General features: G+C 43.7%; 1 protein-coding gene across 1 annotated transcript in view; it reads left to right on the forward strand.

Moving 5' to 3' along the window:
* Positions 1-3,266, forward strand: part of LOC115090519 (sodium-coupled monocarboxylate transporter 1-like) — a 66,361-nt gene extending 63,095 nt beyond the window's left edge. The window contains exon 15 of the mRNA XM_029599720.1: positions 2,501-3,266. Within this exon, the coding sequence (XP_029455580.1) occupies positions 2,501-2,632 (132 nt within the window). The 3' untranslated portion in view covers positions 2,633-3,266. The remainder of the gene's footprint in view (positions 1-2,500) is intronic.
* Positions 3,267-15,949: the final 12,683 nt, after the last annotated feature.

Genomic DNA, 15,949 nt, shown 5'->3' on the forward strand with positions numbered 1-15,949 from the left:
CCCTCTCCCTCCCATCCCCACCCCTACACAGTGCTCTCAGTACACATTCCTCTCCTACCCAGTGATCTGTCCCCTCACCCAGTGCATTCTTCATCTTCTCTCCCTTCTCCATCCCGTGCTATCACTTCTCTCCCCACCCCAGTGCTCTTTCCTCTCTCAGTACTTTCACCCCTCTCTATTCCTTCCCAAAGCTTCCACCCAATTTGCTCTCACTTCCTGCAGAACTGTACCCTGGGAGTGGGAAGAAACCCTGCCAAGCAGGAGCACCTTCTCCCACCTTCCACAGCTGACTGGTTCTGGTGAGCAAAATGAGCCAATCAGCTGTGAGCTAAAGGCAGCAAAGAAACTTTCTAGCTCAAGCAGGCCATGGAAGGTGAAAGAGAGAGAGAGAGAGAGATTTGCTGCTACCCCGCCTCTCACAGCTGATTGGCCCATTTTGCTCACACAAGCCAATCAGCTAGGAGAGGCGAGGCAGGTCTTTTTCTCACCTCCTGTCACCTGCCTGAGCTAGAGGAAATGAGAGAAGGTGGCAGGGGAGGGTGGCTGATTATGATGCTTTTCCTTAGGGTTGTTAACTGGCTCCAGATTTCCAAGACAGGCTGATCCAGTTCTGATTTTACCCCATTGCATGCAGGCACTTGTAGCCTTGCTGTTTTTTAGGAACTGCAATAAGGAAATCAGACCTGGAGCCAGTTGGCAACCTTATTCTTCCTATCTACTCCTCTCTTCTGCTGGGGGCTCCGCCTATGAGCTTGTTATAACGGTAGGACCCTGCAGGGCCCTCTTTACTGCCTTCCTTGAGTGAAGGAGGCCCCAGTGCAGCTGCCCTCCCCTCCCACACCCCAGTTTGTCTGCCTTTGCTCCTTTTTATGTAGACTGAGTGAGGAATGCATATAGATTTCTTGTTGCCCCAAAGCACACATCGCCTGTGTGCTCTTGGGGAAACCCTGAGTCCTTGAAATAGTGTCTAAACTCAAGCAGGTAGATTGCACTTTGAAATTTTAAATATGGGCAATACTGGCTTTGAAAAATTATTTCTCTTTTTAAATATGTTTCTGTGCTTCTTTATTCATGCTATATTAAATGTATCCCTTACGTTTGCTTTAACACATTGCTTTCCATATCCTCAGAGGGCCCCCAAGTGCCGTGTGACACTAATATTAGATACATTTGCCTCAGCTACTCCCTAGCTCCTATTTTATACTGTTTGATGAAGTTTAGAAACAGGTTTGTCGGGTTGCGCACATCACACAGTTCTGGTTCCTGTTTAAAATGCACAGAAATGTTAGGAAAATGACAAGGGGAGCCCAAGGCAAACTAGAAGAGAAATAGTTAGGATACAAGGCTGAAGTTCAGCACTCTAGACTTTGCAGTTATATTTTATAGCAAGAAAGCCTCCAAACAATTTGCATGAATGGCAAATGAAGTATCTGATAAAAGATGAGGGCAGGGAGGAATAAAAGGCGGAAAAAGTTCCTTGAACTGTTTCTTTGTGCTTGATGACTATGTGGAAGGGGTATTATTGGCAACAAGGAGACCCTTGGCCCTAGCGAGACTTTTGGAAGTAGAAGGCAACAATAAGTTAGCAAGACCCAATGCAACCACTTGCTCCAGCCCTACACTATAAACAATGCATGGCCATGGAGGGTGCCAGGCAATTGGCCAACAGACCACTTAATACTGAATGATGCTCAATGTGAAAGAGGAAACTGAAGATGTACTTCACTAGTTGTAATTTCATGTCTGAATCTCAGAGTGGATAAATCATAGCCTGCCGCTTTCCCTGTTCATCCAATAATGGTGGTCTAAGTTGCCTGGTCACATATTTCCACTGTAGCAATTACAGAACTATAAGTTTTGGATTGGTACATGCTGCAAAAGCAAAGAGTCATACACAGAAGAAAATAAAACAATGGATCTGCCAGTTGTGATTTTATTTTGATTTAGAGAAACCTAGCCAGCTCACTTTTAATAATTTTCCTTGCAGTCTTTATGCAGGGATCTCCATTTTTTTTCAGTTTTTATTTGACTTTTCCTGGGACTTTATCAGTCTTTATGACAAAAACAAAAAACGGAAGAAATCAATCCCAGGAAAAATAAAGTAAAAACTGAAAATGAAGGTCCTCTACCTTTATTGAATGAATTAAAGTGAAATCGAGCTATGTGCATCTGCTTGAAGGGATAATTTTATGGTGCATAACTCCTCATGAATCAGAATCATAAATCTATTACATTCTATTTGTCTTGAATAGCCTGAAAATACTGAGGAAATTATGAAACACCGGTGTTCAGACTAGGGCTTTCTTCTTTGAAATCCATCATGCTCTTTCCTTGAATATGTGGTCAGGTTAAGCATTTGTGGCAGTATACTCATATCTGTGCAATGCATCGTATCAGAGTAACAGGATTATGACTGGAGAATCATTCAGAAGTACCTGTGAAAATGTGTACTGCTCCTCTGCAAGTGGTTCCAGAGATTATAACTTGCACTCTCTTTCAGATGGAGAAAATTGAAGTTCTGAAATGGAATCCTTACCCAGTTACGGATCATGGGACGGACAATCCGGCCTTCAACCACGTTGAAATGGACTTCAAAGAAAAGAAAGGCAAAGCCAATGGGGTCCACATATGAAACGGAAGAACTCTGCAATGGGTGTGACTGTGCTTTTAGTCAGGAAGACAGTGTGAAGATTAGATGGCATTTGCTTACTTTGGGTCTTGTCCTGCAAAGATCCATATACTTTCAACATGGAAAGAGTATACCTGTTGAGTTATAGGATCAGCAAACCATGGGAGCTTTTTACATGTTTAAAGACCTGAATTTTTTTTTTTTTTTTTTACCAAATTTGAAAATGGATCAACCAGGTGACTCATTGGCAATGTGATACACCATGTGCAAGGCCCCTGGTTTGAATTCTGGATCGGGTCTTCTAAACCTGGGCTTGGCTAGGGTTGGAAATACTGCGGAAGCAGTGTTCCCAGCTCCGGGGGAGGGGAGATGTGGTCTTCAGTAAAAGAGAGTACCAGCAGGGGGGGCCAGATTCAGATCTCATGATGTAGTATTCGGAAGGAGCACTGGTAAATGGCTTTGGGCCTCAGAACCATTGCTGCAATGATGGAACCAGTAACGTCAAGCGAGCTGGTCTAGTAAAATAAAAAGGAAGACTTCTTGAGTGGTTGTTAATGAAGGCTCATGGCGCCAAAATTCTAATGCTGTTTCTGATCAAGAATGAAGCAAATGACCTGTCTAAACAAAAAAAAAAAAAGTGATAACAGTAAAAAGCAAGATATGCAAACGTTAGAGGGAAATGTATCCTTTTTAACCACTGTGAAGCTTGGTGTTAGGTTGTGCTCCGATTCCAAAGCGATTCTATTAAGCTGGAGGGTGTATTTTGTTGAATGGGCTTATTTGTTTTGAAAATATATTTTCTAACCACTATTTATTGAAAAAGGGGCATTTAACCTCTGCCACATTTTTTTGTGGCAGTCGGTTTTATATAATAGATGGCACTAACCGACACATGGTCATCCCCATTTGTGAAATTCCTTCTAGGTTACAGGTAATTATCAAGCTCCTGGGACTTGACTCAGGGCCAGATGCACTAAGCATTCCCCTTCTCCCATGCTATGCAGTAATTTATTCTTACCCACATCAGTGCAAAGTACACTTGTGTTTTCCCTTTGAATATTATCTCAGGAAAAACAAACAAAAAAAAACCTACCTGCAAGCATTTATACCTGATAAGCTGAGGACGATCCAATAAAACGAGATGGTAAATGGTCAAGCGTAGCCACAACAAACAAAACAAAAGCAGGACCGTGTGATGTGGAAAGAGGTTCCTTTATTAACGTGAACAAAATACCAGCCCGACTCTGGCCGAGTTTCGCCTAAGGCTGTATCAGGGGCTCTTTGTCTTCGGTTCAAGCAATAATTTCCAATTGTTCATATATATATATATATATATCGATACAGCAGAGAAAAAAGTGAAGAGGAATAATTCTTCACACACTTTTTTATAGTTAGGGTCCTTTATAGAAGTATAAATTCTTTATCTTAATCAAACTCACCGGCGCGTCAAAGTTCACTGCCGCACGGAATTGTTTAAAACCAAGAATTAAGCTGTACAGGTATTTTGGGGAAAAATGATGCATACTTTTGAAAATGCAAGCCCCAACCCTGCCCCCACCCCTCCCTGCAAGTAGAAGTCTGAATATAGGGGCCCTATGCTTGCACATATGAAGATATAGGATGGGCATGTAACCCCCCTTTGCAGGAGGTCATCTTCAGGTGCTTCAGGATTGTTAAAAAAAATCATACTGCTAACTGATCAGGATTCATCTGGTGGAGGGATAGCCTGCTACAAGGCCTAAAGGGAATCACACACCAGAGTACTCCTCACCCAAACAGAAAAAAGGACATTAATTGGAAAAGGCAATGAAAAGAAGGAAAACAATTCAAAATTTCCAAAAACAAAAAAGAAATAGCTTATTAGTAGGGTTGCCAACTTTTCCATGGACCAGGACTGGACACTTGAGGTTGGGGTGGGATGGGGGGATGGTACCTCCTCATTTGCATACATTTTAGATCCTGCCAGTGAACTTCCTAAACAGTGAATGTATCTGCAGAACCACTGGGAGCTGAGGGCTGTGCGGTGCACCACCTCCTGTCCCTATGCTGTCCAATCACAGCATGGGAAAGGAGGCAGGGATACAGCACAGCTCTCCTCCGATAGTCAGAGGAAGAGAAAGGCAGGTCGGAGCCTAAGAGGCTGTGGGGAAAAAGGAGGATCCACCTGCAAAATCGGACCTTTAGCATCCGGTCGGTACTCCTGACTGAACACTGTACAAATGCCTGAAAGCCTGGCTGTCCGGTCCAAAACTGGACAGTTGGCAACCCTGTTTATTAGGTAGCTTACAAATTTTCCACATTGGTTCATCAGCTCTTCACAACACCTGGGCAGAGTGCCAAAGAAACTCCCTCTCAGGATCCCACCAAGGCCCCCTTCCCTCCAGGCCCTGGTGAAGTAACATGAAAACCTGCTCCTTTGCTCAGACCTAAGGTTGTGTTTCCCCAGATAGCATGGTGTCCCCCTCCTTATCCTCCCAGATGGCTCTCGGTCCTTAGTGAAGGGAGCTCCCTTTGCTCCTCCAGCAAAGCAATAATTTTCCACGCTCTAGCCTGAACTCTTTGGAGGCTAAGTCCAAAACTCCTCTCTGCTCTTGTGGAAATGCCCAATCTGCAGCCTCCAAACCCATCCCCTTTTGGGGGAAAGACCTTATACATCACTGCCTCCCTCCCCCCCCCCCCCCCCGATCTCCGGTTGCTGGAAGGTTCTTAATGTTACCTCATAGTACACATTTTAAGGCTTTTACTCACAGAAATGACTTTGAAAGTTACCCTTCCTCAGGACAATTTGTAAAGCCATTTCTCCAGGTAAATTGGCAGTGGGAACTTTGTCCCCATTCTAAGCAGCTAATTCTATGTACATTATCATAACTTAGGTACTTTTAGCAGAGGCATTCCTTGGGCTGTGGTTTTGTGTATTTTCCAATCAAGGTGCATTATACTCCACTGAACTTATGCACAAAAAGGAAAGTATGTATGCACTTTCCCTTTGAAAATTAGATACCTTCATCTTGCACCTAAGTGGGAAGTTTGAAAAATGCCCCCATAATGGGGAAAACACTGTAGTGTGATTGGCTGTTACTAAGGCTCCCCTCCCACCATCCCTATCATTTAATCACTGGCTTTCCATTTGGTTGTTGAGGTGCTAAACCTGTTTTGTTTTTTTTTGAGCAGGACACATTTCGTTGTATTTATCTTAAAGCCGAGACGTACCATGCATTGTAGAGTAAAAATGGGCAGACCTGTTCAGATTGTCTGTGGTACCTCTGAGCTGGGAAGTGAATGGAGGAATCTGGTACACTCTGGATGATTCAGATCACAACCACTTTTGTCCGAACATGCCCAGTGCTAGATTCTGCATCAGACTGCCACCAATACACCCTCCCAACTCAGGTCTCAGCTCTCAACAAGTGTGGGGGGGAGGGGCAAGCCAGTGAGCCAACTATCCATTTGACATTGTAAAGCTATTAAGGAAAAATGTTCTCAGTAAGCAAAATGTCAGAATGTCCCCTTCCCCACCCCTGAGAGGAGGAACTCAAAAAACGCAAAAAGAAATGATTGAATTGCATTTTATAGTTCTCAGCATGGTTTCACCTTCAACAAGACAAGGTTTGTCTAACCTGATTTATGCACTTCAGTGATCTTAGGCATGATCATACACAGGATATTCAGGTCTGCTCTAATAAATGTCCCTCTTCTACCAAGTCCATTCAGAACAGCTATGCATCTAATTGGGAGACACACTACTGCATTATACTTGACTGAACTTTTATTTCTGTATGTTGTATACTTAAAAAAAACCCAAAGTCAAATATGCAACATTTGCTGTTAATCTCTTGGTTATCTTCTTCTCATTTTGAGGATTTTGAAAACTATTCCAAACTGTAATAGGGCAATATTGCACATATAACTAGAAGATCACAATAGATAGAGGACCTCCGTTCATTTGTAGCCATCTATGCTGCCAAAGATCCTGAGAAGGAACGAGAGATTTCACACCTTTGTCTGGAAACTGCTTTTGAAGACAAACCCCCGCTCCCACTATTACCCCAAGAAGACATTTACAATGCTTCCCCTATTAAGCTTTTTGTTCAGTGAAAGGAGCTCCCACATGAGGATCCCACATAAGGATCGCAGAAGTCATCTAGTCAGAGCTAAGCATCTGAATCTCACAGATTCAGTGAAACAAATTGTCCAGTTTTGGTTGCTTATATACCATTTACATTTTGATGCTTCCTAAAAGACTAAGCATTGTTTTGGCTAGAGTGCAGTTATGGGTGATACAAGCACATATCCTGGCTATTTAAAAATGTGTGCCCTTATGTGGTTAGAAGTTATGCATTCCTGTGGTTGTGTTTAGGTAGGGGTAGGGGAGGCAATGTGTGCATATTAAAAACAAGTTTGAGTATAGGCATAAGTTTTTCCATGACAAAGTAATAAAAAAATGGAAAGTCTAACATTAAGGAGGTCCAATATTAAGAGCAGCCGCACTATTGGATATAGCAGGCTATCTTAAAGTTAGCTGGAGAACTTTATCCAACTAGCTTTAGGACAGCTCTTTGGCATGACCAGATAAGTTATCTGGCTAGCTTTGAATATTGGAGTTAAACAGATCACTTACAGGGTCATTTATCAAATAGTGTTATGGCGTTTTTGCATGCATTAAGCACCTTTAACACATGCAAAAACCCCTTAATGCATGACATAACGTAAGGTGCGATGCAAATCAGAAAAAGAGGAGGAATTAGAGGTGGGTTCACTGTATTGTGAAGGCCTGGATTTATCAAAATGAGTGAGTGAGTGAGAGAGAGAGAAAGACCATTACCATAAATCCCTTACACTAGATAGGTATTTATATCTCTATGGGAGGCCCTCCTAGTAACTCGAGGTGAGGTTTAGGTATTAGTGTAGGGGTTAGGGGCCACTTTGACATTCAAAGTGTGACGTACGAACAGAACAGTGCTCTCTTGTGAAGATTGGATGACCTTCGGAGTGAGGAAACTCACTCAAAGATGAGATTTGTGCAATGTTCTCTCAACCTAGCTTGATGTCAAGCTAGGTTGAGAGAACATTGCACAAATCTCATCTTTGAGTGAGTTTCCTCACGCCGAAGGTCATCCAGTCTTCATAAGAGAGCACTGTTCTGTTTGTACGTCTCACTTTGAATGTCAAAGTGGACCCTAACCCCTATACTAATACCTAAACCTCACCTCGAGTTACTAGATGGGCCTCCCATAGAGATATAAATACCTATCTAGTGTGACAGCATTAGTGCTAGGTGTGCTCTCTCGCTCTCTCTCTCTCACTCACTCTCTCTCTCACATAGTAAACAGGGTCCCTCCAGTGGTTGTATGTAGGAAATACCACAATTCTGGCACTTATCTCAACATGCGAAAAAGTTGCAATAAACTGACTATTACCATAAAACATGCCCCTTTTTCTATCACATGTGATATTTAGTGCATTTTGATAAATCCAGGCATTAGCCAGCTAACATAACTCCTTCCTGATATGCCCCAGAGCATCCCTAAGTTATCTGACTAAATTTTAGCTGGATAATAAGATAGCCATCTAAAATGTAGTCGCTAAATGCCCAAATATTCAATTAGCTGGCTAATTTCTGAGTTATCCATCTAAATGCTTCTGAATATGGATCTTAACTTTAATAAGAATTCAAACATATTTCACACTAAATGAGTGTAAACGGTATTTTCATGCACACAATGATAATTTTTAATGGCAGTGAGAAGTATTTGGGCCTGCTGTGGCCTCAGGAATATCCCAAGATCACAATGAGACTTGACCAGTCCAGTTCTGGTGCAAGTATTTATTTATAATTCTTCAAACTTATAGAAACAAAATAGTGGCTCACCTTGCGTCAGGCACAATTGTCAGGTAAACATACACTGTACAGATATACCTGGAGATCCTACAAGCTCCTTCGGGCCTCAAGCTTCCTAGGCCTGGGTTCTTATGGTATGGTGAAGGGAACCGCCCTTCACCCAGAATCCCTTGAGGCATTCTGCCTTAAGGTGGGCTTCTTAAGGTAAAATGAGAGAGTTGTCGGTACATTCCATCACAAGCAGTGATTATAATCACACCCTGTGAAAAATACTCCCCGATTTTTATATATGATGGTCAAAGTGTACCTTGGAATCTCACCCACACTTCCATGAATTTTGATATATATACTGTAGACCCATAATAACATGAAATCGCTTATAACTTGTTCAAAGTTTGGCTCCCAGTTTCTTCAATGTTAATATATGTATCTTGTTATTTCATGATTTTTTTTTAAATTGAGAATAATAGCATGCAGGTGTTTTGTTTATAGCATTTTTAGTTCTTAGCAATAAAACCTTTATTTCTATTAAATCTTTATTTCCAGCATCCCAAAAATTGTACAGCTTAAGATTATCACACCTTTCTTATTTTTATAGCAAAATATATAAACACAATATAATTCAGGCTCACTTATAATGAAGACCACATTTTTGGACCCCCATTGCCCACATTTTATCGGATCTACAGTGTAATTTAAAGTTCAATTTAATGAACATACTTTTCAAACTTAGCATTTAGAATGATGACCTGAACTGCATTCTGAATCTTCTAGTAAAGTCTGAAGGAACTTTGTATGGCTTTTGTCAGGGAGATTTTACTGTATTAAGACATGTTTCACTAGTGCCAGAGCTCTCTCTCAAATATCGGCTGCATGTGAAAGGGCATTTAGATTGAAATGTTACAGAAATAACTGCCCTACATGTACATGCCTCCTTATAGATGCTTGTAATTGAATGGGTTGACTGGGAGAAATGACTTGGGTTGTTTCTTTGAAATCTCAATAGAAAGTAGCCAAATATCTTGCCACTGAGTGGCTTACTGTATGTTTGCCCCTATAGTGCCAGTGGGATTTCCCCTCTAGTGATTTTGCTCCATTTCCTTTGATCTTTTTATTTTTAGCAGGGAGGGGGATGGAGTCCAAGCCATTCTCTTTCAGGAGGGGGTGTCAGGGTCCTCTATAGCTACTGTACTACTAAGTTTGCATTGTGTTAAAATAACTCGTACAATGACCCCCTTTTAAAAAGACAGAAGCACTTTGTCAGCCCAAAGGAATTTATCTCTTAGCCAAACTCCTCTCTTCTTGTGGTTCATTGCAGCATGCAGTCAGAGCTTGACATTCTGTACTTCTGAGGCGGGGAGAAAAGAGAAGCAGCCATGAAACAATGTTATCCTTACCCTTATCAGTTGGCATGTTAAAGCATTCTCTGAAGGGGGAGGCATTCTGTTCAGTTATTGCCTGAAAGAATTTGGAAGTGAAAGTTTTTTTCAACATGCTGCCCTGTTCACCCTGTGCTTCTCTAATGCTGTGAGTGCTGTCTTTAGACTCTGCAAACTAAAAACAAGAATGACCAATAAACTTGGGCAGTTTATTAAAGCACGTTCACTGCTGTTCAGCACCAGTATCTGGACAGCTCCTCTGACAGAGGGTCCCATCAAAATGATGCTTGCATTTCAAAATTTAAAAATGCTAAAGATTAGAAAAGAAAAATGATTGTAGCATGAATATCTGATTTTGTGAGCACTGCTTATGTAGTAGTTATGAGAAAACCAATAGAGTAGTTAAGTAGAGATGAAAGCTTTAGAAAGCTATTGGATGTTTTAAGATGGAAGTGTTTAGGATGATTAAGATCCCTTTGTCTGGCAACATTGTCTAACTCTAAAGTGATCTTGGTAATCCTAAAAACTTGTATGCAGAAGCATTTGTTAGCCTTATGAAACTCTGCCCAAATAAGTTTATTCTTTTTTTATTTTATTTTTGACAACTTAGTGAATTACTACCTTTCTACTCAACTTGTGCCATATATATCGTTTTACATTTAACTCAGTTCCAGTCCCACTTTCTATCAGAGCATGCTTATATTGATCACTTAAATTGGTCCTGTCTTGCTATTTCAAATTTCTGCTTTTTTACACTAGTGAAATCAGTTCATCTCCTTCTCATGAACTTTGTTAATCACATCTTTGTTCTAGTGGGATGTATGACAAAACATTTATTTTTTTTTTACAGCTTTGACCAGTCTTTAGCTATGTAAATTGTGAAAGGTACATCTTAAATTATTACAATAACCTGGATAAAGACATACTGGAAGCAGGCTGTCCAGTTCAGGAATTTTTATAAGTTCATCTAAAAATGTCAGGACTGCATGAAAGTGACCATGTTAATTACGTCGTTCTACTGTAGCACAGAAACAACATTGGAGCAGATGATGACTATATGGTCCAATTTTTCTACCCATTCTTCCTTCCTATTGCAAGTCACAAACCTTACTTGATCTCTAGCTTTACCGTGACTTTCCTCTGTGCTTGTTCTAAGATTGCTTGACATGCTTTATCATTTTTGTTCCTTCCCCACCGAATCAGTGGCCTTTTCAATACACACTGAAGAAATGTGTTCCTATCATACTTCTCAGTCTATTCTTCTTCTAGCTTCATATAATGACCTCTTGTTTCAGAACTTTTCCACTCAAAAAAGATAAACATGTCACATCTTCCATCTACATAAAATTTGAATGATTACATGTAAAGTTTTTCAGCAATGTGTATGCAGCTATCTCTGGTGGGGGTGACTGCACATTATCTGACTGTTTCTGAAGGGACAAAATAAATAACTATCTTAGCCTACAGACAGAGGGAGGTCCAATAAGGTCAGAACTAAAATGACCTCCTTGGTAACCATTCTTCCCCATACACAGAATGGTAGAAAAACTTTAGTAAGTAGACCTTCAAGTTTGCTAAGCAGTAGCCCACTCTTCAAGAGAGGTGACAGACCAGGGTGCATGGGAGCTGGGGCCAAGATGGCTATTGTGTGTGACAAATTTGTAGCGTCACTTCACTGCACTGTAACCAGCACCTCTGTCCAACAAGGGCTGGCCAAGTCTGTTGGGACCATAAAGAAAAAGGGAGTAAGCCACACTAGCCCATTGCCTGTCATTGAATTAAGTGGTAGCAAAGCATCAGACAACCTTGCTTTAGGCAGGGCTGTGAACTATCACACCCAAGCCCTCTCCTCCATTCCTGGTCAGGAAGACAATGGGTGCCTCTCCCAAAGTTCCAAGCCAAGAATCACTCCATGCCACATCTGGGCATGGAGTGATTTTTCCATGCCCAGATGTGGTGTGGCAGGCCTGAACCAGAAGGTGAGTGTGGTGAATTCACAAAGGCAGCCTGTGAGCTGCCGAGCATAGCACCCATTTCACCATCTCAGGCTCATCTCCTCTAGTGCTTCCCCAGCCTTTCTCACAGGACCATCACAGGGCTTAACAGTGTTGGTGGGGGATCCCCTCCTCTGATGAGAAAGACTGCACTGAAGCTTACTTCCATTACAGTCATTATATCAGGGAAATTCTCCAGTATGGCAGAAGTAAGCTCCTGTACCAGGCTTATGGGAGGGGGAGGAGGAAAGGGGGTGAAGAGAGCTGCTACACCAGGCAGACACCCGGCTCTTGCCATTTCTGATAGCCATGCTCACTCATCATCTCCCAGTAACCTCGCCTCACTCATCCACTCTCAGTGTTCCCATTTCCCACTTTTATTCTCTTTCCTCAACAGCCCCCCCTCCTTAAACTCCCATCCCAATCTCTTACCCCATTCTCACATCCCCAGGCTGGTTTCTCATTCCCTGCTCATACACCCATCCAATTAGTGAATCTCTGCCATACCCATCCTTCAAATCCTTGAATCCCTCCTCTCCTGCATCCCCAACCAATCTCCGAGTTGCCACTCTACCTCCTAATTCCCAAGTTTTCTCCCTGCTGACAGGGAGCCCCCTCCTGCTACCTCCATACAGAGACCTGCTCCAACAGGGACCGATCCTCCACGAGGATCCAGCTCGATTCTCTCTTACGGTCTGGCCATTGAAAGGACTCGCCTGAGGAAGAGCGGATACTCGGGGGCAGAAATTGACACCCTACTCGGAGCATGCAGGTTCTCCACATCCCTAACATATATAAGGATTTGGAGAGTCTTTGAAGCCTGGTGTGAGGACCGCGACATCATACCATGCTCAGTCAAAATTCCTGCGATTTTGGAATTCCTGCAAAACGGACTACAGAAGGGATTGTCTCTCAACTCCATTAAGGTACAGGTGGCCGCATTGTCATGCTACGGAACCAAGAGCGAGAGCGGCAGCATAGTCTCTCACCTGGATGTTTCCCGCTTTCTGAAAGGAGTCAAGCAGATCCGACCACCCCTAAAGTGGCCGATGCCTCTTTGGAACCTCAATATGGTTCTAGATTTCTTAGCAGGAACATCCTTCAGTCCTCTTTATGGCCTGACTCTCCGACTATTAACATTGAAGACAGCCTTTCTGCTGGCAGTCTGTTCGGCCCGTCGTGTATCTGAACTACAAGCACTGTCCTGCTGTGAGCCGTTCCTCAGACTCACCCCGGGAACCATCCAGTTACGCACAGTTCTGTCGTTCCTCCCCAAAGTGGTGTCTCACTTCCATCTCAACCAAACCATCTTGCTACCATCACTAGATGAGCATAAGAATTTGGAAGAGGCTCACAGTCTATCGGCAGACTCTTAGTCCGATACCTGGAAAGGTCAGAATTAGGGATGTGAATCATTTTTTGACGATTTAAAAAAATTGTCACGTATTTTTTAAATTGTCAAAAATCGTTTAAGGGTTGCGATACAATAGAAATTCCCCCAATTTATCGTGAAAAATCATAAATTGGGGGAGGGTGGGAAAACTGGCACACCTAAACAACCCCTAAATCCACCCCGACCCTATAAAACTAATCCCTTACCTTCCCCCACCCTCCCGAACCCCCCCAAAACTTTTTACAAGTACATGGTGGTCCAGTGGGGGCGCGGGGACCGATCTCCCGCTCTCGGGCCATTGGTGCCATTTTGGCTGCCACTCAAAAATGGCGCCGATGGCCCGATAAAAAAAACAACCACCCGACCCTTTAAAAATGACCCCTTAGCTTCCCCAACCCTCCCGAGCCCCCCAAAACATTTTAAAATTACCTGGTGGTCTAGTGGTGGTCCCGGGAGCGATCTCCCATTCTTGGGCCGTCGGCTGCCACTCATAAACATGGCGCCGATGGCCCTTTGCCCTTACCATGTGACAGGGTATCCGTGCCATTGGCCAGCCCCTATCACATGGTAGGAGCACTGGCTGGCCGGCGGCATCTTTAAAGATAGCCACCGCCATCGTAAAGATGGGCGCCGCCATCTTTAAAGATGGCGCCAGTCATCCAGTGTTCCTACCATGTGACAGGGGCCGGCCAATGGCACGGATACCCTGTCATATGGTAAGGGCAAAGGGCCATCGGCGCCATCTTTATGAGTGGCAGCCAACAGCCTGGGAACGGGAGATCGGTCCCGGGACCACCACTAGACCACCAGGTAATTTTAAAATGTTTTGGGGGCTCAGGAGGGTGGGGGAAGCTAAGGGGTCATTTTTAAAGGGTCGGGTGGGTTTTTTTTATTGGGCCATCGGCGCCATTTTTGAGTGGCAGCTAAATGGCACCGATGGCCCGAGAGCAAGAGATCGGTCCCCATGCCCCCACAAAAACAATATATTAGTAATAAATAAACAGAGATTTATCCTAGGCGGTTATTAACATGGTGTGTTAATAACCGTATGTCCAGTGGGAGGGGGAGAGGAGGGGAGGTGAGTAGGAGGGTGGGATTAGGGAGAGGTCGAAGGGTGAGAGTCAGTGTTGGTTGAAAGAAGTTCCTTCAACGCTAGGCTTGTGCGAACAGCCAGGTTTTCAGTTTTTTTCTGAATGTAAGATGGCATTGTTCCTGGCGTAAGTCTTGTGGAAGCGAATTCCAATGTAGCGGACCTGCTGTCGAAAGTGCTCGCTTGTGAATAGAGTTGTGGACCGAGGATTTGTTGGGGGGGGCCTTGAGCGAACTTTTGTAAGCAGTTCTGATCGGCCTTGCGGAAGTATGTAGTTCAAGAGGGAAGGTGAGTTGGAGTGTGGATTGTTGGTAGACGGATTTGTGGATGATAGTTAGAGCTTTGAAAAGTATTCTATATTGAATGGGAAGCCAGTGTAAGATTTTTAGGATTGGAGTGATATGGTCCTTGCGCCGTGTGTTTGTGAGGATCCTGGCCGCTGCGTTTTGTAGCATCTGTAGAGGTTTGGTAGACGAAGCGGGGAGACCGAGTAGTAGAGCATTACAATAGTCTATCTTTGAGAACAGTATTGCTTGAAGCACTGAACGGAAATCCTGGAAGTGTAAAAGCGGTCTTAGTTGCTTCAGAACCTGTAGCTTGAAGAAGTCTAGCCTGTAGCACCAGGCTAGACTCGGATGCACTAAACACAGAGATGATAATTTTATTATGCAGCTTGTAGAGTCCACCAGAGGTGGCAGTAGAGAGGAGCTTCGATGGTAGCAGTCTGGGATCCTCGGCAGAGGAGACCCATCCCACAATGATGATGTGAGGCTCCGATGCAGGTATTGGTGAGGAGCTGTAGGTGAGACAAACTGCAGATGTTAGTACTCACTCGCAAGTAACTGCAATGTTGAATTCCCAGCAGGCAGGAGAGGTGGTATCAGGCACCGGGTTAGATAGCTCAGGCCCTCAAGGAGCGAGTACCTGGAACCAGGATAGGCACCTGTAAGAGACAGTAAAGGGCCCCCGAGGAGCGGGTACCCAAGTTAGTAGAACCCCAGAGGGTGTGAAGATAGCTTCCAGCAGCAGCGAGAAGTGGCAGAGCAGCTTGAGACCGGAACAAATCCAATCCTTTGCTAACTCATTGGTGGTTAGCAAGTGGGCAGGCTAAATAGTCGGAAGCAGTGACGTCACTCGAGGGGGACGCCCCCGAGGTTCGCGCCAGCACTGCAATAAAGACGTGAGGCTTGCGCGCGTGCACGCCCTAGGAGGCCCTTAGGTAAAACATGGCGAGACGTGCGCCATAGCCGCTCCGGGGATGCCGGAGGGTGCGGCAAGGAGACGCCGCGGATGCCATTCTCCCGAGGCTGGTGGAGAAAGCTGAAATAGCAGTGGTGGGTTCAAACGATTCAAGTGAGATTCTTTTGTCTAGTGGATGATAAGAGCTAGTAGGAGAGGTAGGGCTAGTGGGCAAGCGCGTTAGGAGGTTGGAAATTTTGCTTTGGCAGAAGAAAGCCAGTTTGTCGGCTTTGGATTGAGCTTGGTCATTAGGGATAGATGGTGCTTTAGTTTGTGTTAGTTCAGCTATGAAAGAAAACAGTGCTTTAGCATCAAAGATAAGGATTGTGAATCTTGTGAGCATAGAAATCCTTTTTTGATCTCAAGGTGGCATTCCTGTAGTGGGG

Source organism: Rhinatrema bivittatum, chromosome 4 (assembly GCF_901001135.1).
Source record: "Rhinatrema bivittatum chromosome 4, aRhiBiv1.1, whole genome shotgun sequence".
NCBI lineage: Eukaryota > Metazoa > Chordata > Amphibia > Gymnophiona > Rhinatrematidae > Rhinatrema > Rhinatrema bivittatum.